Source organism: Symphalangus syndactylus, chromosome 10 (genome assembly GCF_028878055.3).
Source record: "Symphalangus syndactylus isolate Jambi chromosome 10, NHGRI_mSymSyn1-v2.1_pri, whole genome shotgun sequence".
NCBI classification, from domain to species: Eukaryota; Metazoa; Chordata; class Mammalia; order Primates; family Hylobatidae; genus Symphalangus; species Symphalangus syndactylus.
The window spans coordinates 121,260,726-121,288,419 of record NC_072432.2 but is presented as its reverse complement, the minus strand read 5'-3'; the positions used below and the strand labels follow the sequence as shown (position 1 = coordinate 121,288,419).

Genomic DNA, 27,694 nt, shown 5'->3' with positions numbered 1-27,694 from the left:
TTTTACTGCGTTTGCCAAGTCCCCCTCCAAGTTAGCTACCTGCCTTCTCCATCTGTAGCTCGCCCCCTACCCCTACCTTCGCAGCTGCATCAGTGGGTCGACCCCCCAACTTTCCAGCTTCTGGTTGGATTTGGCTGACAGACATCGGGCTGGAGTTTGAAAGAGGGGAGGAGAGGGAAGTGGGGATATTGAATCCTGGCTCCCACAGTGTGTGAGTAAATGGCTGTATTTCTCTACTGAAAGCTATGGAGAGCTAGAGTCCTTGTGGGTCCAGGAACTCCCTTACCCCTACCAGGGCTCTCCGGCTCCCAACAGAGCGCCTTTCCATCCCTTGCTGATCTTCTGTAACCCTGCCCACTCGTGTAGACGGTTAACTCTCCCCGACAGACTCTGTTTGGTTTGCCTTGTGTTTCTCAGCTGGACCCTGGCAGTGACACACCCTAACGTGTGAAGCTGGAGATAAAAGTGGCATCAGCAGGTTTCTGTCCGCCCTGCTCCTTGCTGTGTGTCCCAGTCCATTGGACCCAAACCAGCAGGATCTGCACTACCTGGAGCTTGGTAAAAAGGCAGATTTCTACCATCTCAAACTGGGGGTGGGGCCAGCAGCCTGCCTCTTTGCGGTGCTGATGCACACAGGGGTTTGGAGAGCCCCTGCCCTCTCTCCACCCCGTCCAGTCACACAGCCATGTGCATTCATTCCCCCACCTGCTGCACTTGGATCTGGGCACTGTGCCATCGGGGTGCACCTTGCCCATTCTTTTTTTTTTTTTTTTTGCGACGGAGTCTCTCTCTGTCTCCCAGGCTGGAGTGCAATGGCGCAATCTCGGCTCACTGCAACCTCTGCCTCCTGAGTTCAAGTGATTCTCCTGTCTCAGCCTCCTGAGTAGCTGGGATTACAGGCACGTGCCACCACACCTGGCTAATTTTTTATATCTTTAGTAGAGACAGGGTTTCACCATGTTGGCCAGGCTGGTCTTGAACCCCTGACCTCATGATCCACCCGCCTCAGCCTCCCAAAGTGCTGGGATTATAGGCGTGAGCCACTGCACCCAGCCTGCCCATCCTCCTTTCTACACAGCAGTGCCATGCGCTTTTTACCCCTGCCTCCCGGGAGCCGCAGCGCTGGTTGCGTGTGTGCAGAGTCTGCTTCTGTCACTTCACTTAAAAACAGCAAACCAATTTATTAACCATTTGCTCAGTAGAAGTTTAATGGAGAAATCGTTGTTTAAAACAATCAGTCAAAAAGAACAGCTCTTTTACAAACAAGTTATGGCAGTGGCGAGTCAAAACCCCAGGTTCAATTTCAAATTCCTATTTCCTATTCCTTGCCCTAGAAGGGGCAAGAGGCGGGTGAGCAGGAGAGATGGGGCCATTGAAATGGTAGCTAGAGGAATTACAAAAATACACTCTGATGTAGCAACAGGGTTGTGGTGAAACATGCCAGGGGGCTGGGGAGGAACAATCAGACAGGGAGGTTCTGGAGGCGAAGGAAGCCTGCCGGATCTGCAGGCGCTCAGTGCCTTGGGGAAGAAGGAATCCTGATTCCCAGGCGGCAGGTCTGGGGCTGGACACATGCTGTTTGGGGGATCACCTGGATGCCTGGGGAGACAGAAATGATTAAAAAATGGCAAACCTGATGGTTTTTCTGACCCTTTTCTATTCCCCCTAGAGACAGAAGCAGTGAAAGGGAGGCAAAGAAAAGCTATCAACCCAAAGAAATCGTTCCTAATGTAGCCAGAGGGGTCCTCACCTCCTCCGCACATCTGATCCCCCAGCCCCGGGTCAACTGGCTGGACTAATAGACTAAAGGTCTGTGGGCTGTGACTCAATAGGCACAGTGGCAAGCCCCCTCCCGGGGAACAGTTGTCGCTGGTATTCGGAGCCCAAGCAAAATAGTGCCCTTGTTTTACAGTTCTTTTCTTTGCAAGTGCTCTTTGAGCCTGATGGCACTGATAACCTGACCACGAATGAATGTGCTCAGTTTCCATTGCCTAGAAGGGTCAAAGCCTAAGGGTAGCAGAAAAGAAGAAGGCAGTATAGGGTCAGGGGAAAGGAAAGCAGACCCCCAAGACCAGCTGTGACAAGTTCTGTCTAGAGGTGGGCTTGCACCCCAACACCTTTCCTTCCTAGGATATTATTACACTTTCTGATTAGTGTTTTTTTTGTTTTTTTTTTTTGTTTTTTTTTTGAGATGGAGTTTCGCTCTTGTCACCCAGGCTGGAGTGCAATGTACATGATCTCGGCTCACTGCAACCTCTGCCTCCTGGGTTCAAGCGATTCTCCTGCCTCAGCCTCCCAAGTAGCTGGGACTACAGGCACCCACCACGACGCCTGGCTAAGTGGCTAATTTTTGTATTTTTAGTAGAGATGGGGTTTCACCATGTTGGCCAGGCTGGTCTCAAACTTCTGACCTCAGGTGATCCACCAGCCTTGGCCTCCCAAAGCGTTGGGATTACAGGCATGAGCTACGGATGCCTGGCCCTGAGTAGGGTTCTTTATCCCATTCCAGTGTAAGGTGGCCCCACTTCTTCCTAGCCTTCTCCATGTCGATTAGTATTAGGTATCTTAGGAGTCAAGGACAGCATTGGTAACAAGAGTCCCCCAAGGTGGAGACATCTCCATCATGTGTAGGGCAGGTTGGGGTGTGTATGTGGATGAAAACAAGGTTGAAGCCGGCTGTTATAGACTCATAAATATCCATATGGGAACTCACCAACTGTGCATGTTGGGGGAAAAGAAACAGAGAGATGGTTGCAGAAGGAGAAAGGAGAGTCATCAATAATACCCAAATGAGCTGGTGAATGTTTCCAGTTTCCATCCAGAACTTGACATTTGAGCACAGCCACAGACAGAAGCTCCTTACCAACTTTATTTCAGTGCCTCTCAGATGGAAGCATAATAGAAGATTAGAAAAACCAATTGCCTGGATAGAGGCTCAAATCATTTTTTAAAAAATAAATGGATTCCTGTTAATGGGCCTGATTTTCAACTGTGTTTAGGTAAAGAACATTGCCATCGTTCAGAATTAGACATGAGCTTCAGTGTCCCTGAAGAGCCACTTTAAAGAATAATGTCTTTAAGATTTGACAGAATTCAACCCGTGCTACTTCTGAACGATTTACTGTTAGGTGCTGTGCAGATATGTGTTAGAAGGAAATAGGAGGCTTGTGAAGGATCCAAGAGTGAGTATGACTTCAAAAGCAGTGCAGGTTAATTTGGGGCCTTTGGAGATGAGTCATCCTGCTAAAAGAAACACATCAGCTTTCTCTTCACAACTTAATACACGTGTCCATATTTGGTAACAGGCCTGTGGTGAACATGCTGGCCTACCTGCAAAGGGGCCGTCTCCATGCTAAAGTGTGGGCACCAAACATTAGCATACGTACTAATATATCGTCAAGGAAGGTTATTAGTGACACGGCTACCTCTGACACACGGGACGCAACATAAAATAGCACATGCTGACATTTTTCTCTTATGCTCGGACTCAGGGAAAAGCCCCACTTGGGTAATGTTTTGGGGTGATTTTGATGATCTGACTGGTTCTTTGTGTTAGGACAATGATACAGTTTAGAAGTTTGTCCTCTTCCAATTTCATGTTGAGATGTGATCCCCAATGTTGGAGGTGGGCCTAGTGGGTGGTGTTTGGGTCATGGGGGTGGATCCTTCAGGAATGCTTTGGTGCCCACCCTAAGGTAATGAGTTCATGGGAGATCTGGTTGTTAAAGAGGCTGGGACCTCCCCTTTTTCCTCTCTTGCCCCCTCTTGCCATGTGGCACGCCAGCTCCCCTTGCCTTCTGCCATGAGTAAAAGCTCCCCGAGGGCCTCACCAGAAGCAGATGCGGGTGCCATGCTTCTTGTATAGACTGCAGAACGTGAGCCAAACAAACGTTGTTTATAAGGTATCCAGCCTCAGGTATTCCTTCATAGCAATGCAAAATGGATGAATACGGCAAGTTTCTTAGCTATTTAAGGAGACGTATGGGACTCTGCAGCTGATCATCTTCCCATATACAAATTAAGGCACATAGCCTTGATGGTTGCGACTTTCCTAAATTTTCAGAAAATTCTACTGTGCTAGGTTGCCAATGCCACTCAAAGTGATGTATTGGTTGATATCCTAAGGAAAGTTGGGTTTTGAATGAACAGGCAATCAATTAGGGTCTTTGATGTATATTATTAGACATGTGGACTTGTATAAAGTGCCTGTGGGGATAGGAACAGAGCAGAAGAAAGAACAAGAAAGAAAGAGAGGAATATAAAAGCAAGCAAACAAAACCAAAGCAAAAACAGCACGCTGGAAAGAAGCGAAATGGAGGAAAGAAGATGAATCCCTTTAGTCCATATTCTAGTAGCTACTAGGTCCATTGGACCAAATTCTCCATGTCTTGCTCAGGAATGATACCGTTGACCACAAGGAATCAGTCCCTCTCTGGCAAGGTGGCAGGATGGACAAATGGCTTGTGGAAGGAGGAAGAGCAGAAACCACAACTCCTGATCTTAACAGGAACTCTTTGGCCAGGTAAAATGGGAAACTTTAATGTTTCCATGGAGCCAGGCACCCTGAGAGCTGGGGAAAGGAGAGGGGATAGGTAAGCCGTGTTTGAAGATGAAATAGCACCATCACAGCTGTGGTAATCGGACTCTGCTAATGGCTAAGAGTAGGTCCCACTCTTGGTGTTTAGAGAGACAATCTCGAGGACAGGTGAGCTGACTGGTTACTGTGGCAACCGGATGGGCGTATTGGTCCACATAACTGTCCCCATAGTAACTAAGCTCCTGGGGAGTGACAGAGGAATTAGTTATCTTAACATACTACTATTATCCCCATGGTAACCAGTCTCTAGCCAGAAGTGGTCAGCTTCAAGGTGCAATAATAGGAAAATCTTTGCTGCCTAGAGAAAGGGTGGGCTGGACTCCTTGCGGGGTGTGTGTGTGTGTGGGGCGGGGGTGGGTGAGGGGATGAATGTGCTTCTAGGCCTGGGAGCAAGGCTAAGATAGTTGGTGTGTGAAGTCTCTCCTTGCCCCCAGCTTATTGGTGCCCAACTCACTCATGGGTTGCAGTGGCCGGTACAGCTGGGAGGAGCGCCCCTTCCGGCTACACATTACCATTCTGGTGCAGGGTGCGCCGGCGCTGGCTGGACTGCATGCTCAGGACCAAGTACTGCCTCATAAACTCACTGAACCGCTTCTGATTGGCCAACTTCCGGGCCGACTTCCGGGCCCCGGTGAAGCCCCCAAATCTCTTCTGCAGCTGCTTCTGCTCCATCTCACCAGCCTCCTCCATGCCAGGCTCGGGCTCTTCCTGCTCCTGGAACAGGCTCCGGACTCGGGGCATTCGCCGCAGATGCTGCATCTCCGAAGCTCTCGGCTGGTAGAGAGCAGCCGCCACATGCTCTGGGGCGGCAGGGCTGAGCTGCCAAGAGCTCCTGGCCATGACCTTGGTGCATGGAGTCCAGAGGGGGCTGGGGAAGACCTTCTCTTCACACTCGAGGATGCACACCTGCAAAGATACGGGTGAGAGGAGGGGAGAAGGAACAAGGACCTCTGTTAATCCAGGGCGAGGGAGGAGATCCGGCCCACTGCACCAGTGCAAGTGCTTCTGAAGCATCTAATTTATCAAGTAACGTGCAGCAGTTTTACACAGGTTTTTAGGTTTGTAGAATTTCAGAATTGGAAACAAACAGAGAATCATCTGACCCAGCTCCATCATTTTACAAAGAAACCAGGGCTCAGAGAGGTGGGCGTAACTTACCTCTGGCGTCACAGCACGTTAACACAGGAAGTTAACACAGGATAAATGCGCCCAACACCGCACCCTGTTACATCTTTAGTCGGGTTTTTGGAGCCAAGCACAGCTCATGACCGTCACCCATAAAGAATTTTATTTTGTTCTCTCGTCAGGCTTGTGGAAGGTCATATGGGTTAAAGAAATTGGGGATGTGAAAGTATGTAGTCAAATCTGCAGGTTTATTTTAAGGTCACCGTGTAAAGATCTACCTAGGTGTTGTTAATTTTTCATCCCGCGTACAGCAGTCGTCACTATCTGTGTATCATTTATAGCAAACGGGGGTCAAGACCCTGTGGGGTGTAGGCAGGCTGGACGTGCGGGGCTGAACCTGTGATCCAGTTCCAGGTGGCGGGGAGAGATGCCATCATCAGACGTGAGCCCAGCAGACCCGCCCGGCTCCTAGGAACACTCTGCTCTGTCTCTCCTGCCAACCCTGACTTCTAGCCACCAGCTGGACCACGATGTTTCTCCACCCCCTCTTGGCTGGTTCTGACCTTGGCCCCCCACCTCCCACGTTCTTGGTTCTGATTGGGTCTCCTGGAAGCCTCTGCCCCCAGCTTTTCTTCATTTTGCTGTTTTGGCTTCACCCCTAATTTCAGTCCAGGTTTCTGGCCTTAGCCGGCTGGAAACCCCGCTTCAACCTGACCTTGCTGCTGTGTCAGTAGGCAGAGCCCCTCATTTTTTTTTTTTTTTTTTTTTTTTCTGAGACGGAGTCTTGCTCTGTCGCCCAGGCTGGAGTGAGTGCAGTGGCGCAATCTCGGCTCACTGCAAGCTCCGCCTCCCGGGTTCATGCCATTCTCCTGCCTCAGCCTCTCTGAGTAGCTGGGACTACAGACGCCCGCCACCGCGCCCGGCTAATTTTTTGTATTTTTAGTAGAGACGGGGTTTCACCGTGGTCTCGATCTCTTGACCTCGTGATCCGCCCGCCTCGGCCTCCCAAAGTGCTGGGATTACAAGCGTGAGCCACCGCGCCCCGCCGCAGAGCCCCTCATTATAGCGTGGAGCTCCTGCCTGGCTTCCAGGGCACCTTCTGGGGCAGAGGCTGTAACTGGCCCGTATTCATCTCCCCTTCTCCTTATGCACAGAACACTGTTTTATTCCTAAAGGCAACATATCTGTTTCCCAAGCTTCCTTGGAGCCATAAGTAGCTGACGACACAAAAATGGAAGTGTAGGCTGGGCACGGTGGTGCATGCCTGTAATCCCAGCACTTTGGGAGGCCGAGGCGGGTGGATCACGAGGTCAGGAGATCGAGACCATCCTGGCTAACAAGGTGAAACCCCGTCTCTACTAAAAATACAAAAAAAAAAAAAAAAAAAAAGTAGCTGGGAGTGGTGGCGGGCGCCTGTGGTCCCAGCTACTCAGGAGGCTGAGGCAGGAGAATGGCGTGAACCCGGGAGGCAGAGCTTGCAGTGAACTGAGATCGTGCCACTGCACTCCATGCTGGGCGACAGAATGAGACTGTCTCAAAAAAAAAAAGAAAAAAAGGAAATGTAATTCCAGAACTTTGGGAGGCCAAAGCAGGTGGATCACTTGAGGCCAGGAGTTTGAGACCAGCCTGGCCAACATGGCAAAAACCCATCTCTGCTAAAAATACAAAAATTAGACGGGTGTGGTGGTGGGTGCCTGTAATCCCAGCTATTGGGGAGGCTGAAGCAAAAGAGTTGCTTGAACCTGGGAGGCAGAGGTTGTGGTGAGCTATCATGTCACTGCACTCCAGCCTGGGTGACAGAGTGAGACTTTGCCTAAAAAAAAAAAAAAAAAAGAAAAAAGAAAAAAAAAAAAAAAAGAAGTGATCAGGCATCAGGTAGGGTTTCCAAGAAAGTAGGAGACTGACTTAAGTGGGAGGAACATCCCATTTTCCTCTTCCTCCAACTTTCTGCTTGGAATGTGGACATTTGGGCTGACATTGTGTTTGCCATCTAGAAACCATACAGTGACTCAGAGGATGGGAGTCATGGGCTAGAAGCTGCTGACTGGCAGAGAAGAGAGAGGAGACTGGAGCTGCCACTGCAGCCCTGAGCTGTCTCCTTCTCACTCCTTGTGAGGAACTGAATTTATTGATTTCCGCCACCGTCACTTTAGGTGTTTGTTACTAGCAGGTGAATTTCATTCTTATCTGATACACTTGTCCTTCTGCTTGGCCTCTCGGTCCCTGTCTCTGAGTGGCACCTCACTCCCCAGTTGACTCAGATTTCAAACCCTGGGCATATCTTTTCCTCCCCTCTCACTGCCCCCATCCTGCCAGTCTACAGTTCTGCCCCTCCTCCCACTCCCTGTACCACCGCCTAAGTGCCTCTTAGGTGAAGTGGGTCCCTAACTGATCTCCACATCTCTGGTCTTTGCCACTGTCATCAATGTGGTACCCCTGGCAGGATACCCTTCCTGAAGAGTAACTATTCATGTCATTACCTTGCCCACAGCTGTCTAATTGTTTATCATATCCATAAAACAGCTCCAAACTCTTGAGCAGAGCATTCAAATCCCTCTACCACCTGGTCTAGCCCACCATCAAGGTCTTATTTCCGATTCTTCATCACACATCCCTTGAGGCCTATGAGGCTGTTCCTAGTGCCTTAAACACTGCAAAGCTCCTCGCACCCGCATGCCTTTCTCTCTGTCCCTCGGATGCAATGACCTCCTTGCATCCTGCCATCCATCCTTTGGGACCCAGACAAGCTCCAGTGCTGCCCCTCTCTGATAACTTCTAGTTTCCTGGCAAGAACCGCTCTCTCCTGCCTCTGTCTTCCCACAGAACTTTGTATTCCTCTTGTGGAAATTTTAATGCTTTATGTCATTAAATTGCAATACCTTCTAAGGCAGAATATGACAAGTTAGGGACCACATCTTACTCATGTGTGAATCCCTTGCAGGAATCTTCTCCTTCCAGTAAAGAGTAGGGTTTCAGTAGAGGTTTTTTGAACTGAGATGAATTAATCGAGAAGTCACTTTATATTTAGCTAACAGTATAAAAGAAGGGAATGAAAAGAGGTGAGAAAGAGTCCCTGGAAGAACAGGGGTCGCAGCTAGTTGCGACCAGGACTGGGACGCCCCTAGTGCTTAGCATGCACACAGTTGCATCAGCTCCTGTCAGCCTGCTGCCACCCTTTGCTTATCTGATTACTCATCTGTCCCATTAGTCCGGGATTCCAGGATTCTTTTATTCTTTTTTTTTTTTTCCTTTGGAAACAGAGCCCACACCTGCTCTAAAGGGTCCCACACCTGGCTGTGAGTCCCAACCATCTGCAGAGCTTTTAAAAACAGAATTTTGGCTAGGCGCAGTGGCTCATGCCTGTAATCCAGCACTTTGGGAGGCTGAGGGGGGCGGATCATCTGAGGTTGGGAGTTTGAGACCAGCCAGACCAACATGGAGAAACCCTGTCTCTACTAAAAATTCAAAAAATTAGCCAGGTGTGGTGGCACATGCCTGTAATCCCAGCTACTCGGGAGGCTGAGGCAGGAGAATCGCTTCAACCCGGGAGGCAGAGGTTGTGGTGAACCGAGACTGCACCACTGCACTCCAGCCTGGGCAACAAGAGTGAAACTCTGACTCAAAAAAAAAAAAACGAAACAGAATTTCAAGACTCAACTAAATCTCTGAAGAATAGAAGCAGGGATTAAAACTTATTTTTACAAAGAAATTAAAAACTTAATTTTACAAAGGTCAGGTAATTCCGATATTTGCCTGGGTTTGCAAATCATGAATATAATTCAACCTTTGCATTTTATGATGCAGTTGAGTAATGTGTCCAAAACAACACGGTTAGATAACAGTATAACCTGAACAAGAACTCAAAGATGCCTTGCGGCCCAGTCCAAGACATCTACTCAGCTACCTCTGTGTGCTTGCAGTAAGAATTGGTGGCAATTAATGCAAGAAGAAGGATTCTATGAGACCAAGAGCTGAGGTTTGGATGGGTATTGCCCATGTTCCAATGGACTGGAGGGGACAGGCAGGGACTGGGTCTGACAGGAGTGTTGCTTTCCTTCCCTGGTAGGGTTTCCAAGAAGCAACATGTCCAAGTCCACCTATTAGTCACAGGAGGTGACATTGGCCCCTAGTGATGCTCAAGCCATGGTTTTTCTGAGCATGCCTTTTTCATTTAGCTTTTGCTCAGAGATGCTTAACACATGGAACCTAGTTGCTGACAGAATGACCTCAGCAGGGAGATGAAGGGAACTACTTTTTCACACCTGCAATGTTACTGATTATAAAAAATGATAGGTAACTTCCATAGATAGGGAGGGCTGCCTTAAGAACAATGGAGTTGCAAACTTCTGGAGTATTCTATAAAAATTGCTACTGTGCTGGGCATGGTGGCTCCTGCCTATAATCCCAGTACTTTAGGAGGCCAAGGAGGGAGGCGCCTTTGAGGCGCCAGAAGTTTGAGAGCAGCCTGGGCAACATAGGGAGACCTCATCTCTACAAAAATAAAAATGTTAGTGGGGTGTGGTGGTGCATGCCTGCAGTTCCAGCTACTTGGGAGGCTGAGGTGGGAGGATTGCTTGGGCCTGGGAGGTCAAGGCTGCAGTGAGCTGAGATTTCTCTACTGCATTCCAGCCTTGGTGACAGAACGGGACTGTCTCAAAGAAAAAAAAATGCGACTGGAGTTTGTTAGAATGCAAATTTTTAGCCTAAAGCATTGGAGATTCTGATCAACTAAGTCAAGGGTGGGGCCCAGAAATTTGTATTTTTAGCAACAGCCCAGGTGATTCTGAGGCTGGATGATACCTGGAGAAATCCTGTTTTGTAACTTGCTCTGAGGAAGAAGAAGCCATCACGGAACATGGTAGTTAAAGACTCCTACAGAGAAAGACTCACCTGGGTCTGTACTTAGCCTGCTCCTGAAATACTTGGAAGGAAACCAGCTAGAATCAATGTGTAGTATATTCTTTCAGATCAGAATCCTGTTGAGTTAGTACTCTACAGGAGTGGATCTCAACTGGGAGTGATTTTGCCCACCAAGGGGCCATTTGGCAATCTCTGGAGACATTGTTGGTTGTCAGAACTGGTGGGTGTGTGTGTGTGTGGTGTGTTACTGGCACCTAGAGGCCAGGGATGCCAGCAAACATCCTAAAGTGCCCAGGACAACCCCCACAACAAGTAATTCCCCAGACAAAAGTGCCCACAGTGGCAAGTTTGAGAAACTCTGCTCTACAAAATCAACAGGGATGCAGAGAAGTGTGGCTAGCACTCGGAAAGTCATAGAAGGGTAGAGTGGGGGAGCTGGATCTGACTTTTGAGCAGGCTTGGTCCAATCCTTGCAGAATAGGAGGCCCCAACTGCTTGTTGAATTGTTCTGCTCCGTCAGTTTATGGAAACAAATAGAAGAGTTGTTAAACCTGGAGGTGCTTAGATCTTCTGTGAGCCCCTGGGTTTCTAAGCCCAGATGGTAATTAGATTTTGTGTCAGTCAGAGAAAATGAAATTCTGTGATCAAACCAGATGCCACAGTCCATACCCAGAGTTGATGCACTGTTAGATAAATTAGATGCTAACAAAATCATCCCAACTCTTGATTTAGGAGAGGGTTTTGGGCAAATAGGAGGAAGCTAAATTCACAACAGCATTTGTAGCACCAGATGGGCATAGGAGCTTAATGCCTGACCCTCTGGTGTGGGGAACTCACCAGCCTTTTTCCAGAGATGGGTTAATGGCTTATTAAGTGAGCTGGACACGTTTTGGCAGCCCACGCTGATGGCATTGCTATATTAAGCCAGAATGTGTATGGGCATCTGGAGTCTCAGATGGCTGCCAAATTGATCTGTAAAACTGGGCTTATGGGGAAAGTGAGCAAATGGCCATTTGGATGTCTGGGCTCAAAGATTAGGGTACAAAGTGGAAAACAGGCACATGAACCCGTTGGGGATGAAAGGAGCAGCTCACAAAGGTGGTCAAGTTTCTGCCACTAAAGAGTCACACCACTTCTGACCAAGAGACATTCGGAAGCTATTTGCTTTGTGAGGTCCTGCTAGAATATCTGAGGACAACTACAGCAGATGAACAGCATAGAAGACAAACATATAAGGAACTCCTACTGCAAGTCACCTCATTAGAATTTTCATTTCATGGAGATGGAAAGAACTACCAGAAGGTAATTTGTTTTGCAATAGAATTTTAGGGAATCTTACTGATTGATTAGACAGAGTCTTACTTTGTCCCCCAGGCTGGAGTGCAGTAGCATGATCTCAGCTCACTGAAACCTCTGCCTTTCGGGTTTAAGTGATTCTTCTGCCTCAGCCTCCTGAGTAGCTGGGATTACAGGCATGCACCACCATGCCCAGCTAATTTTTGTATTTTTAGTAGGGACAGGGTTTCGCCTTGTTGGCCAGGCTGGTCTCGAACTCCTGGCCTCAAGTTATCCACCTGCCTCGGCCTCCCAAAATGCTGGGATTACACATGTGAGCCACTGCATCAGGCCAAATTTTAGGGAGTTTAAAATAAATTTCCCCAGACTCTTTCTTGGGGATTGGTTGCCTTATTTTTTGTCTCTAAAACAACTCAGTGAATCTAGTTTTTCCTCCTTGAGCTGATGAACTAAGTACCATTCACAATTAGGTTAAAGGCCAGGACGTTGCAATGGGTTTGGGTGTGAGTCGTTTACCAATAAAAATTATAGTCTAACAACAAGCAGCCATATTCGAATAGTCTACGAGGAGCAGAAATAAAAAGTTTCTTGATGAAGCCAAGGATCCAGAGGACCCTGGGAATAGCTCAGGATTATGTAATTTGGTGGAGGGACTAGCGAAGTGACTCTTGCTGAAACACGAGTCCCCCGATCATTCACAGAATGGACATAGTCAAGGGCTGCCAGATTTGGAAATGGGATTTGAGTGCCTACATTCTAGGCATTTCATTAAACTTAAACATAGGTTATAAGTGAATACGAACTAGAAACAGGAACAAGCAGGCAGCCACATCCTCCAGGGGGTTAGCAAGCACTGTGAAAGTGTTAGTCCCCCATTGTGAGGCTTTTACAGGTCCATTTTCTGACTTGTTTCAAAGAAGGAGAGCTGATAATGTTGTCTAGACCCCAGATATTTAAGATGCTACGGAGAGATGCAGATATGCTCCAAATTTTTGAGTCTCTGAAAGATGGAAATGTAAAACCTTTACAGAGACTGCAGCAGATGTGCCTTTTAGGAGACTACTGGTGTTAGAATCTTCCAACTTCCATGGGATGTGATGTGTTTATTGAGCTATACTCTGTGCCACACACTGTGCTGCGTGCTGGGATACCCAGATCCATCAGTAAAGAAAGCTCACTCCATATGGGGAGAGAGAGTCCTGCAGATACAACTAACAATCAGAACATGAGGAAGGAGGGCCCACTCCACTGGGGTGGGTGGAGAATCAGTGCAGTGTTCTCTTACCAGGGGACACTTAATCTGGGATTTGAAGTGCAAGTGGGATTTATGGATGGGGGAGGAGTCTGTGGTAGGCACAATGGCAGGGCAGGAAGAGAAGGCAGGATTTCCGGGAACTATGGAAAGTGGTTGGGAACACGGGTCTGGAGCCCAGGGGAGAGGAGGTCAGGAGGGTGCCTCTATGAGTTTTCTGCAGCCTGGGAGGAGCAGAAGGCCTAGGATGTATGAGTGGGTTCTCAGAGGGAGGCGAAAAGCAGAGAATCTTGGCGATCCTTTGTGTGTAGGGGTGGGGAGAGGACAAGGAACCAACACAGCAGCCAGAGTGAGGAAGAGAATGCGGCACATGGACCGAGAGAGGGCTGGGGTTCCTGAAGGAGGGAATCATCAGCAGGGTAGGAGCTCAGAGAGAAACATGGTGGATGAGTAAGAGGAGACATTTACTGTAACCACTGAACCGAGGGCCAACTGTAGACTATATTCATGGAAAGTAATAATGTTAATAACATGGGAAATTGATCCTGGTATAACATAGTAAGTGAATTGGTTAACTGGAGATGCCCTGGGTAGTTATGACTGGTTGGAAAATGGGCTTGAAAACCACTGAGCCCAAGAGCTTGGTGCTTTGGGTCTGCTGGGTTTTATCTCCTCCTCTGTTATCTAGAGGTGGGAGAAACCAGGGTGTGTTAGTCCCCCTGCAAATACTCGGTTCTACATTTGTACATTTGCCTTAAGGAACTGTGGTGCTTCCGGTTGTTTTGAAAGGTTAAGGGGTTTAAAAGATGGCATCTTTTGAAGGAAGTTACTTGACTATAAAGTAAAAAACAATTGAGCTATACTGGATTTAATAGGAGAGGAGTAACTATCTGGACTGAAATGTAGATAGTTGACAAAGCAGTTTATTTAATGAAGAAAAAGTTAATACTGGATTTGCACCTTAAGTTGGAAGTTTAAAATATAAGAGAGCATTTTGGTACTAAGGGGTTCACTGTTGAATTATCTGCAATATCAAAAATAAAGAGCACAGGCCGGGCATGGTGGTTCACGCCTGTAATCCCAGCACTTTGGGAGGCTGAGGCGGGTGGATCACGAGATCATGAGATCGAGATCATCCCAACACGGTGAAACCCCATCTCTACTAAAAATACACACACACACACACAAAATTTAGCCGGGTGTGGTGGCAGGCGCCTTAGTCCCAGCTACTTGGGCGGCTGAGGCAGGAGAATGGCGTGAACCCGGGAGGCAGAGCTTGTGGTGAGCCGAGGTTGCGCCACTGCACTCCAGCCTGGGTGAGAGAGCAAGACTCCGTCTCAAAAAAAATAAAAAATAAAAATAAAATAAAATAAAGAGCACATACGTGTTCAGTGGTTAAAGAAATTACATGGTCCTTCTGTATCCACAGGGGATTGGTTTCGGGATACTAAATCTGCAGATGCTCAAGTCCCTTATATAAAATGGCTATGCGGCCGGGCACGGTGGCTCATGCCTGTAATCCCAGCACTTTGGGAGGACAAGGTGGGTGGATCACTTGAGATCAGGTGTGTCTGTAATCCCAGCTACTTGGGAGGCTGAGGCAGAAGAATTGCTTGAACCTGGGAGGTGGAGGTTGCAGTGAACTGAGATCGCACCACTGCACTCCAGCCTGAGTGACAGAGTGAGACTCTGTCTCAAAAAAAATAAATAAATAAAAATAAAAATAATCAATAAAATGGCTATGCACATCCTCCTGTATACCTTAAATCATCTCTGGATTACTTATAATACTTAATATAATGTAAATGCTATGTAAATAGTTGTTATGCTGTATTGCTTTATTTGTATTATTTTTTATTGATGTATTAGTATTTTTTATTTTTTTCTGAATATAGAAAATTCTATCCATGGTTAGTTGAATCCTTGAATGTGAAACCTGTAGATACCGAGGGCCAACTGTAGACTATATTCATGGAAAGAAATAATAACATGGGAAATTTATCCTGGTATAATATAGTAAGTGAAAAAAAGTAGGATTCTTTCTCTGACTGGTGTAATTAAGGGGGATTTAAATTTCTCTTGTTTTATACTTTTCTGAATTGGCCAAACTCTCTGAAATGAGTAACATTATTTTAATCCTGGGAATGGCCTGGCATCACAGGCAGGGCTCTTCCTGCAGGTGGTAAGGTGGAAAGATCATAAGGTTCTGGGTCAGAAGAGCAGCTCCTGTCTGATCTGTTTCCTATGGGCCATGTAATGCTGGGCAAGTCCTGTGAGCTGTGGGAGAGGCCTTGGCTTCTCACTCAGAGTCTGCTCTGGAGTAGGGAGGGAGGAGGTAGTCAGAGAGGAGGACAGCCTCTCTGCCTTGTCTTGGGGACCTACCTCCAGGTCGAAGCTGTCCAGGGCTGGGCGGAGCTTCTCCTGGCATGTGAGACAGTCCCTCTGACAACTGCTGAACACACTGGAGAAGAGGCTGAGCAGCAGCAGGTCACAAAGCAGGACTTTCATGGTGCAGGAGCAGGAAGCAGGTGCTGGAACATACAGGAAGCATGGCGGTGAGTACAGCCATTCTCAGGGGCTGCTCAGGGCCGGAGACCCTAACCCAGAGAATGCAGGAAAGACACTCTGCTGTCTCTGGCAGGACGGCACTAGGGGCCTGTGATTCACTTTGCAGGGGTGTAAATTGTCAAGGCCATAGGCGACCCGGCCTATCACCTAGGCTCAGTGTTCACACACAGGCTTGTTAGTGTCTGGGTTCCTGGGTTAGTCCTGGGTGGCAGGACACTCCTGTGATTCCTGCCACCTGGCTGGCCTCGACACCACACAGGTACTTTTGGGAGCAGCTGTGTGGTGGCAGAGACAGCTTTCTTGGGAGCTAAAGGCATCACTTTGTAGCTTACCAGCATGTGACGTTAAATCAACCACTTTGAGCCTCAGTTTTCATAGCCCATAAAAGGGGAACAGTGGCACCTGCCTTATCACAGGCCTATTGTGAAGATGAAGTGAGATCTGTAAGGGGAGTTTTGCAAAGTGCTGTGCAAAAGTAAGATGAGTAAAATACGACATTTATTAATGACTCAAGTGCTTCCTTTCATCCTCCTGACCTTCCCTGCTGCAGCCAGGAATGCCCCCAAGCCCCCTATGCCCCGAATTCTCTCTTCCAGGTACTTGCCTCTTATCCCTGTTAGATGTGAGCTAGTGCTATGGTCTATCTCTGCCTCCCTAAAATTCCTGTGTTGAAATCCTAACCTCCAAGGTGATGGTATTAAGAGATGGGATCTTTGGGCCAGGCACAGTGGCTCATGCCTGTAATCCCAGCACGTTGGGAGGCCAGGGCAGGTGGATCACTAGAGGTCGGGAGTTCAAGGCCAGCCTGGCCAACATCGTGGCAAAACCCTGTCTTTACTAAAAATACAAATATATATATATATATCTGGGTGTGGTGGTACACACTTGTAATCCTAGCTACTTGGGGGACTGAGGCAAGAGGATTGCTTGAACCTGGGAGATGGAGTTTGCAGTGAGCCGAGATCGTGCCATTGCACACCAGCCTGGTTGACAGAGCAAGACTCTGTCTCAAAAAAAAAAAAAAAAAAAAGAGAGAGAGATGGAACCTTTGGGAGAAGATGAGATCATAAGACTAGAGCCCTTATGAATGGGATTAGTGCTTTTATAAAAGAGGCCCCAGAGAGCTAGCTAGTCTCTTCCACCACTTGAGGACACAGCAAGAAGGCAACATCTAAGAACCAGGAAATAGACCTTCACCAGACACTGAATCTGCAGGCACCTTGATCTCAAACTTCCTAGCCTCCAGGACTGTGAAAAAGAAGTTTCTGTTGTTGGCAGGGCACAGTGGCTCATGCCTGTAATCCCAGCACTTTGGGAGGCTGAGGCAGGTGGATTACTACAGATCAGGAGTTCAAGACCAGCCTGGCCAATATGATGAAACCTCATCTCTACTAAAAATAGAAAAATTAGCCAGAAATTGCTTGAACCCAGGAGGTGGAGGTTGCAGTGGTCCAAGATCACGCCGCTGCACTCCAGCCTGGCTGACAGAGCAAGACTCCATCTCAAAAAAAAAAAAAAAAGAAGTTTCTGTTGTTTATAAGCCACCCAGTCTATGCTCTTTTGTTGCAGTAGCCTGGACAGACTAAGACAGTTGGCTTCCCGAGCAAAGGGCCATGTTATTCACCTTGGCATTCCAGGCCAAGCACAGGCCCTGGCATGTGGAACTCGCTATTTAAAATTGAACAAAGAAACTATTCTAAGACAGTAGCTCCAAGGATTGGTTGATTAGATCAGTGGTTTGCAATCTTATGTAGGATTGCCTGAAAGGTGTGCAGTTTTCACTGTTTCTCCTTGAAACTTATCTTTTGATCAAGCCTTCTGAATCTGAAAGATGCTTCCCTGGACTGTATCATTTTGGGTCCCTGTAGAACCATCTTTAGGTAGAGGATTAAATGGAAAAGGAACAAAGAACTTTCTAGAAATGTAAATGTTCTTGACTGAAGTCGCAGGGGTGTATCCATTTGCCAAAACCCATTGAGTTGTCCATTTACATTCTGTGCATTTCACTGTATGCAGTTCCCTTAATAAAGAGTTCAGTGTAGAAAACCAAAAATGACTGCTTTTATTGCTTTTTCTTCAGATGATATTGAGGAACTGTAGAAGGTCTTGCTACTCCAATGCACCCTGCAGACCAGCTGGAATCTTGTTAGAAATGCAGATTCTTGGGCCTCACCCCAAAACCACTGAATCACGATCTGCATGTATTTTTGTTTTTGTTTTGAGACAGAGTCTTGCTCTGTCACCCAGGCTGTAGTTCAGTGGCACAATCTCAGCTCACTGCAACCACCACCTCCCCGGTTCAAGAGCTTCTCATGCCACAGCCTCCCAAGTGGCTGGGATTACAGGCACATGCCACAACACCTGGCTAATTTTTGTATTTTTAGTGGAGACGGGGTTTCACCATGTTGGCTAAGCTGGTCTCGAACTCCTGACCTTGTGATCTGCCCACCTCGGCCTCCCAAAGTGCTAGGATTATAGGCATGCACTACCAGGTCCCGCTAATTTTTTGTAAGGATCCCAGGTTACTTGTATCCATGCCAAAGTTTGGGAAGTGCTGGTATGAGAAGGATGTGAACAAAGGGGGGACCTGCAGCTGAGCCCACCCCAGTTCTTCTTGTGCATCATCAAAGCATTTCATACCCAGAGGATGACGACTACTGGGTGCTCAATCAGTGTTTGTTAAATCAATGAGTTGACTTTTTGTTTGTTTGAGACAGTCTCGCTCTGTTGCCCAGGCTGGTGTGCAGTGGTGCAATCACGGCTCGCTGAAGCCTTGAACTCCTGGGCACAAGCAATCCTCCCACCTCAGCCTCCCAAGTAGCTGGGAGGATTGTTTGAGCCCAGGATGCTTGGTTAGTTTTTAAATTTTTAGCAGAAATGAGGTCTCACCATGTTGCCTAGGCTGGTCTCGAACTCCTGGCCTCAAGTGTTCCTCCTACCTTAGCCTCCCAAAGTGTTGGGATTACAGGCATAAGTCACTGCACTTGGCCAATGAATTCACATTTGAGACGGGTTTTGAAACAAATAATGAACACAGTGCCTACATAAATGACTGTATCGCAAATGCATTTGAAGTGAATTTTTCTTCTCTATCCCAAGGACCAGGGCTTTAGTTGAGATTTATTGCCTTGGTTATTGTAATAGCCTCCTAATTAGTCCACCTAATGATCTGGCTTCCCCCCAAGCCATTTCCAATCTGATGATGTCACCTTATATTTAAACTAATTTTATAACCTCGTTGCTGTCAGGAGGAGCTCCAAGGACTTAGCACCGACCAACTCCTGCCTCATCTCCTAGCACCTAACCTCGCATAGCCTCTAGTCTCAGTCAATCATGTGTAGCTCCCAACTGTATCAGGCTCTTAATGTCTTTTTTTTCTTTTTTTTTTTGAGACAGAGTCTCACTCTGTCTCCCAGGCTGGAGTGCAGTGGCGTGATCTTGGCTCACTGCAACCTCCGCCTCCTAAGTTCAAGTGATTCTCGTGCCTCAGCCTCCTGAGTAGCAGGATTACAGGTGCACACCACCACATCCAGCTAATTTTTGTGTTTTTAGTAGAGACGGGGCTTCACCATGTTGGCCAGGCTGGTCTTGAACTCCTTACCTCAAGCGATCTGCCTGCCTCGGCCTCCCAAAGTGCTGGGATTACAGATATGAGCCACCATGCCTGGCTTCTTAATGTCTTTTTATCTTGGCACTTGCTGTTCCTGCTGCCTAGAATATCCTTCTCCAACTCATCCTTCACACACACCTCTAGCATCATCCCTTCTGGGAAGCCATGTCCACCCCCTGGTCTGAGTTAGATCAGTCTCCTCTGCTGCCCTGGCATCTGGAAGAACACATCATAGTGGGATACCAGCGAGCCTCGGGGGCCCCATCCATCAACACAGGCACAACAGACCCACGCTGCAGAGTGGCGGTGATGTGCGCTTTCTCATCTGCTAATGACTACAGACTGCCTGCTTCCTATCACAGCTCTGAAGCTTGCTAGCTGTACTTGACCTCTCATTTCCTCATCTGCAAAAATGGGATGAAATTAGTACCTATCTCAGAGGATGATTAGTGGGTTAATGTTTGTAAGCAATTAAAATAGCACTGACAGGCAATAAGAATACATACGAAATGAAAAGAAGGAAAGAACCTGGCATGCAGCATTCACTCTAACACTCTTTTTTGTTTTTTGAGACAGTGTTTCACTCTGTTGCCCAGGCTGGAATACAGAGGCACAACCTTGGCTCAGTGCAACCTCCATCTCCCAGGTTCAAGCAATTCTCTTGCCTCAGCCTCCTGAGTAGCTGGGACTAAAGGAGTGCACCACCCCGCCCAGCTGATTTTTGTATTATTAGTAGAGATGGGTTTCACCATGTTGGCCAAGCTGGTCTCGAACTCCTGACCTCAGGTGATCCACCCGCTTCAGCCTCCCCAAGTGCTGGGATTACAGACATGAGCCACCATGCCTGGCTTTACATTTCTCATTCTAAGTTTCCATCTTTCTAGACATTTTTGTAGAATTTGTTCCAAACAGCATGGCTGTGCCCTCTACAGCCACATGGTGGCAGTGGCTATACATCGCAGAAGAAAGGGAAGGGAGGAGAAAAGGAGCCGTTTCCTTTCCTTCCTAATATGAGGTTGTAATACAGAATGTGTGCATAGGCTGAGCTGACAAGCTGTGACAGATGTTAGCAAAATGCTCTCCGGCTGAGGTTTTTTGTGAACTTCATTAACTGGGGCAACTTGCACATTCAGGAAATGTTGGCTGGTTTGACTGATGCTCGCCATCTCAAAATCTGGGTAAACGGGATTTAGGGGCGAGGTGTAAAAGGAAGATGAGCTTCTGGGACATGTAGTGCATGTTCCATTTGATAGTCTTCCCGCAGGTGAAATGTGACGCCCTGCAGCTTGGCACTTGGGGAGACCTTGTTGAGTGTCCTTGGCTGTAGCCAGGACCTCCCTGTGGGTCAGAGGCACATCTACCTTTCAGACTCCAACCTCCCGACCCTTCTCTGTCTCCCCTCACTTTTAACAATTGACTCCACTGATTATTTGAGGAGCCATCCATACTCAATGCTATCCATTCCCTGCTGCAATTCACAGAATCCGCAAAATAGAGATGACCACATAGTTCTATCCACCCTACAGGTGGCTTGCAAGCTTTAAAATGAGATTAATGTCAGTGAAAACTTAAAATTATGTAAATATCATTATAAAAGAGACAGCATTCTGTATTTTCTCATACACCTCCCAACACCTACTACAACTGTGTTCTAGGTTAAATCAGATTTTGAACTTTGAAAACTCAGTAGATGTTTTTCATTTGTAAGAAGTCTTGACTATATCTACATGCCGGATGATGTTCTGTATCTAAATGGAGATGAGTAGTTAGTTAATCCATGAGTTGTATTTGTGTTTAAACCTTACACTGTGGATCTGTGTGACCGCGGACAAGTCCTGAGATGGTCAGTCCTTTCAACTACAAAGTGGGGATAATAACAGGTTTGTTGTCACATTGATGCTGAAACTTTATACTTTGTAACGGTGGGACTGTGTGCAAATTATTTCACTTCTGTGAGCCCCAGTCTTCTCAACTGTGAAACGGGAATAGTGACAGGTTGTTGCTATTTTTATACAACCATAGCAAACATCAGTAAATAAAGTTACCTGAGTAGGTTGAATTTTACATGGCTTGTATTTCACTTGGTGAGCCAAGCTCAGCTAATACTTCTATGTGGCAATACTATATTCTGGGCGTCTCATATTGAATAAAGAAATGTTGAATTGCCTTTTCTTTTGGTAATGACACCTCATAAATTTAATTGTGCCTTGCTGTTTATAAAGATAAAATACCACTGTGGCTTGGCCTTAATCGATTTGCATGTAATCTTGCTTCCAAGGGCAATATAATTAGTTGCTTATCTGTTTGGAGAATCACATATGCAGCTTTAGCCAAAGCTGGACCCTAATTGAGTTTTGTCTTATGACCTATTCGAAGTCCTGTAATTTTGATGCTGCCAGCAGAGAAGAGAAGAGGGGACTGCTCTTGCGAGAGGCAGATACACCTTCATCCTTTTCATCAACCACATGTAGAGAATATTCTTGACAGGTTACTAAAAAATTTTATATTCATATATTATACAACCCTATAATCTAGGGTTAATATCAACCCACCTTTTTAAGATGAACATAAACTCTTAGAGGTTAAGCAATTTGACTAGGATCATCCAGTTTATAAGTAGCAGAGCCAGGACTTAAACTCAGGTGTGTTGACTCCAAATCGTGTGTTCTGGGAAACCATCAACTTTACACACTGTTTCTGCTTTTGGAAGGTTGCCAAATTCTGATGGCATCTCATTGCGGTGGAATCTATTTGCATTTCATAGCAATCATATTACTATGACTTTAGAGCACTATGAGCCAGGCTTTGCGCTAATTGCTGTACAAGCATCACCCTATGGGGTAAGTGCTGTCATCCCCACTTTATAGTTGAGCAGATTGAGGCTTGAGGAGCCGATATAACTTGAAGTGGCAGAGCTGGGACTCATGTCTGATCCTGCCTGTCAGTGATCCCTGCAGCTGTCTTCGTGTAGGACTTCCTCTTGTCCTGAAGTCTGTACTCCCTGTCTGATGACAACCTTTTTTATTTACTTTTTATTTTTTATTTTTTGGAGATGGAGTCTCGCTCTGTTGCCCAGGCTGGAGTTCAGTGGTGCTATCTCGGCTTACTGCAACCTCTGCCTCCTGGGTTCAAATGATTCTCCTGCCTCAGCCTCCCAATTAGCTGGGATTACAGGTGCCCACCACCAAGTCTGGCTAATTTTTTTTGTATTTTTAGCAGAGACAAGGTTTCACCACATTGGTCAGGCTGGTCTCAAACTCCTGACCTCAAATGATCCTCCTGCCTCAGCCTCCCTAAGGTGCTGGGATTACAGGCATGAGCCACTGTGCCTGAGCTGATGACAACCTCTTTATCGTTGCTTCTCTCCAGTTCACACAGGGATCCTTCATTGCACACCAGCTGCATGTCCATCAGAAGATAGGTGGGTCTTCCCGATGCCCCATTTCTTAGACCCATTGCAGACAAGACTCCTACAATGGAGTTTGTGCTTGTTTACCAGCTATTATGGACAGAGGCTGCTTTAGTTTCTTTTCCTCTTCTGGCTGATACAATTACACTTCCAGTGTCTCTCCTCTGATCTAAATTTCCACCTGGAAAGAGGGGGATGGCATAGAGGAGGTGGAGGAAAGAACAATTGCCCAGCCCAGCACAGGTCAAGCATTCCCCAGGCTGGGGAGAAATGAACGCCCGAGAGCTGTGCTCAGAAACAAGAGTCCTGGCTTCTAGTCTGGCTCTGTCATTACCTGTGGGATTTTAAGCAAGACCTTTTCTCTCTCTGGGCCTCAGCTTTTCCCTCTATAAGAAGAGGCAGTTAGATGAGATGGTTAATATCCTTTGATTTTATGTACGGCCAGATATTTGTCCTTTCCTGGAAGTGAGAAAGGAGGGAAGAAAGGAAGAGGAAAAGGAGATGAAGACTTCATGGGGAAGTAGCTTCCGGGCAGCATGAGGAAAGCCATAGAAAGAGTGTGGAGGGGGCAAAAGACACACGTTCAGGGCTGCTGCAGGTGGGAAGGTAGCCCTCAACTCCCATCCTCCTGGTTCTAGGCCACACTCCCACATATACTGGCAACATAATTTAAATAGATTTTGGAAAGCTTTTATTTACTTTTAGCTGGGTGTGTTGGCATGCATCTGCAATCCCAGCAACTTAGGATGCTTGAGCCCAGGAGTTTGAGACCAGCTTGGGGAACATAGTAAGACCCCTATCTCTAAAAAAAAAAATAAAAATAAAAAAATTAGCTAGGTGTGGTAGTGCACATCTGTAGTCTTAGCTATTCAGAAAGCTGAGGCAGGAGGATAGCTTGAGCCCAGGAGGTTGAGTCTGCAGTGAGCTATGATTGTGCCACTGCACTCCAGCACGGGTGACAGAGTGAGACCCTGTCTGTAAACAACAACAACAACAAAAGAGCAGCCTGGGCAATATAGCAAGAACTCCAACTCAAAAAGAAAGAAAGAAAAGCTTTTATTTACTTTTATGTAATAAAATCATTCAATGTTCTTTTCTAAAATATTGGAAAACACAGAGAAACAGCAATGAATTTAGGACAACAATCTTCAAACTTCTTTTTTTTCGAGACAGAGTCTCGCTCTGTCGCCCAGGCTGGAGTGCAGTGGTGCGATCTCGGCTCACTGCAACCTCCGCCTCCCGAGTTCACGCCATTCTCCTGCCTCAGCCTCCCGAGTAGCTGGGACTACAGGCGCCTGACATCACACCCAGCTAATTTTTTTGTATTTTTAGTAGAGACAGGGTTTCACCGTGTTAGCCAGGATGGTCTCGATCTCCTGACCTTGTGATCTGCCCACCTCGGCCTCCCAAAGTGCTGGGATTACAGGCGTGAGCCACTGTGCCCAGCCAAACTTCTTTAACTTTGTACCCCTAGCAGTCGATTTTGAGTACACATTCCCAATTTATTTATAAGTTACATACATTATAAAATCCACTAAAATGCAAATTAGGAAAGGTAAGATAAAAACAAAAGTCTCAATCTCCTGAAGCCCATTGTGAGTTTGGAGGAAGCCAGAGCTCTGGCCGCCCTGTGCTCCTGGCACTTGCTCTGTGTGGCTCCTATCAGGAACTCCACACATGTTCCTTGGCCGAATGAATGAAAGGATGAATGGGGAAGGAGGGTGGGGAAAGATTGCAGGCCAGTGTGGAAAGAGGGGAGGTTGGATCTGAGCCATTGTGGGATGGCAGAGCTGGGGTGCACGGTGAGGCATGCTGTCTACTCCACCTGCCAGGCTGGGTCCCCAGGCTGATGATTTTGTGCTTCTGCAATGTTGAAGCAGCTGCCAGTATTAAAAACAAAAACAAAAACAAAAAAAAACCCCACAGGATCACGGAAAATTGAGACTGAAACTAATTGTAGCCTATCCAGGGAAATGCCCAGAAAACTGGCTTGCCCCTGAAATCGATGTGCTCCAAATCTCACAACTAGTTTGTGATTAGATGGAAAGCTTTATGTTCGATTGTGGGATTTAAATAAAAGCATTTAGAAAATCCAGTTTGCTTCACAACTGCCCAGCAATTCAAGCCACTACCAGCCATTCATTGTCAGGACGGCTCCTGTTTTCTGAGAAGGGCCCATCCCTTTCCTAAGATATCTGAGGAGTAGCTCCGCCCAGACTCGGAATGCAAGATATTTCAAAGCTTCCTTCGTGGGCTTTGGGAGCTGTGGAGTTGGATGGGGAAAGGAGGGATCACTGAACCGTGTCGGTGCAAGTAGAGAACGCTCACCTGAAACTTCCCATTCCTACCCATGTGCATATGTGCGTGTGTGTATTAGCACGAAATAAGCACGTAGACAAGCTTAGCTCACTGCCTGGCAAAGAGTGGGTTTCAAGAAATGTTAATTCCTTTGCCCTCCTTTTATGTGTTTGACCTGGCTGCTGCCTCCCTCTTCAAAGCCCTTGACCCATCCAAATTCCACCTGCCTTCTCACTTGGTGGAATCCCAGGAACACCTGGAGGAAGTGCTCCTTCTCCCGAATTCTTCTAGCACTTGCTTTCTGGATTATGCGATTTAGGACTGAATTACACCCAGCCTTGCATGGTCCTCTAGTTGTTTCTCATGTTTGTGTTATGTCTCTCCTCTACCCCCGACCCCACTATGAGTTCTTAAGCACCCCTGACCATAACGGGGAGATGAACTGGAGCCACAATGGCTTGGCTCAGTCCTGACCCTGCCACGTACTGAATAAATCATTTAATCTCTCAGCTTCAGTTTCCCCAACTGCAATACCGAGATAATGGCACCACCTCACAGGGCTGTTGCTGGGATAATAGGTGTGAAAGCGCCTAAATCGTTGTACAAATGTAAAGTGCTGTTATTATCACCTCTGCTGAATCTACTAGAGCCCCTGCAAGCCTCCCTGCCTGGTGGAGGATAGACGATAACTACCTGATTGATTGAATACAGAATAGCTTAGTGACAGCTCCTGTCATAGGCTCCAGGGAGCACAGGTTTGAGCAATCCTGCAATCACTCCCTTCATTGACAATGCAAACTCGCCTGCATTTTACAAATCCCTAAGTACTCTCAGCTTTCAGCTGATAAAGCAGGAGCTGCTGCCCTGTGGGCAACAAAACTGCGCCCTCAAAATGACCCGAGGCTGTACCACAGCGCCCTCGCCAGGCAGCACCAGGCGGCACATGGAGATGTAAAAGCTGCTGCTTTTGCTGAGGTGGTGATGGTTGGCGATGGGTTTACCAGGGACCCTCCCGTGCAGAAGACTCAGCAAGCCCAAAGGAGCACGAATCCTTTTTGTTAAAGGTAACACAGCCTCATTGTAAGCTTGTAGAATATTTCCCTGCCACACTTTACAAATGAGAAAAAAAGAGGGTGCATGCAGTAGCCACCCACGAGCAGTGAAAAAGAGCAGTATTTGCTTTGGGAGGTTTTGATAAGAAGCCAGGCAGTTACTTTTCCTATCTATGTTGAAAACTCTGGTTCAGGCTTGCTGGCGAATGCCGTGCAAAGCTCATCTTTTGTTAGTCTGCCGAACAATGTTATTGGTTATAATTGGGGCAATTATGGGCTGCTTGAGGAAGCTAAACACAGATGTTTAAGCGCAGGATCGGGGTATTCAAGTCCAAAGCAGCTTGCTTTAAATAGTCCATTTCCCGAATCATCCTTACTTGAAATTCCCCCAGAACTTGCCCATGTTCAGAGCGAGATTGGGGGAGGAGGGGCTGGGTAGTGAAGCCGGCGAAGCAAGACTCCAGGGAGAGAGACGCACAAAGAGACGAGGAAGAAAGAAGGTGGCTGAGAGAGCCTCGAGAGTTGGGATGCGGTGACTGTGAGCGGAGTATTCTGCATGACCTGGGCAAAGACCTTTAGGTGGGGGAGATGGGCAGGGGGAGAGAGATGCCAAGCAAGAGAAGAGCCCTCTAAATGAATCGGGTTCTGGGAGACCAAGGTCACGCCCGTAGAAATGCTCTCTGGAATTCACACGCCGTGGCACTCAGCAGTGTGTGTATGCAGGTGAAGCACACTCCCCAGGTCTGGCGCTTCCCCATTATTTGTAGCAATTTCTGCTGGGGTCAGAAGGGAGAAGGGCTCCCGCAGGATTAAAAACTCCCATCTGGATGGCATCAAGTTCAGTGATAGGCGGAGAAGCAGCCTGCACACCGCATCGGAGAGGAAGCCACTGAGAGAAAACCCTCATGAGGGGGCCAGGGGCTTCCTGGGGGCCGCCCCGTGGAAGGCAAGCCCCCTCCCAAGTGCCTGCCCCTCCCCTGACCTCACTCCTCCAGCAGCCTCCTCTCGACACAGAGCAACAACCACGTAGGGGCCACAGCTGGGGAAGCAAAACTTTTCCTCATTTCCAAGTTCCTCTCTTTCTGCTTCTGCGTCTGTCTGAGGTTAAAAAAGAGACTCAGCCCTCCCCCGTTCCCCACCATCCAAGCGCTACAAAGGAGATGAATGAAGAAACCATCTCGCAAGAGGCCAGCAGCATCCACGCTGGACAAAGGAGAGAGGCCGAGGAGCCAGCCCCTGGTGGCCCTGCCCTCCCGGAGCTCCACGCAGTTAGTCCAGTTAGTCGCGGTCGGGCTGGGGGCCCCATGCAGTTGCCTACCTGAGAGCTGTCAGTCCCCGGCTCCCTCCGATGGATGCGAGGCTCGGTTCCGCTGTCTCAGCCACACCAGCATATATATCCTCTCCCCCACGCACAGCCCTCCCCTTCCCTGCCCACCTCCATGACACATACACACACTGACCCCCTTCAGCAACCAAACAGCAGAACCTGCAAGCCTTCCTGGCTGTTCCCTTCCCCCGGCTCTGCCATCAGACCTGTGACATCCCTACCTCCCCATCAATCCATTCTCAAGCCTGCTTCACCTGGACTCTGTTCAGCCAGGATCCCACAGCTGCCTTCCCTGTGCTT

General features: G+C 47.5%; 1 protein-coding gene across 4 annotated transcripts; it reads right to left on the bottom strand.

The window, feature by feature from the left end:
* Positions 1-1,179: 1,179 nt before the first annotated feature.
* On the bottom strand, positions 1,180-27,694 carry PNOC (prepronociceptin). 4 transcript variants are annotated; one of them, XM_055295840.2, is made up of 4 exons: positions 27,649-27,694; positions 15,513-15,661; positions 5,110-5,503; positions 1,180-1,599 (listed from the first exon to the last, which is right to left on the bottom strand). In XM_055295840.2, the coding sequence occupies exons 2-4, from the start codon at positions 15,636-15,638 to the stop codon at positions 1,514-1,516; spliced, it is 606 nt and encodes a 201-aa protein (XP_055151815.2). In that variant the 5' UTR covers positions 15,639-15,661; positions 27,649-27,694; the 3' UTR covers positions 1,180-1,513. The 4 variants fall into 4 exon arrangements, with proteins under 4 accessions (XP_055151815.2, XP_055151814.2, XP_055151816.2 ...); XM_055295839.2 differs by lacking the exon at positions 27,649-27,694 and adding an exon at positions 27,386-27,481; XM_055295841.2 differs by lacking the exon at positions 27,649-27,694 and adding an exon at positions 16,031-16,042.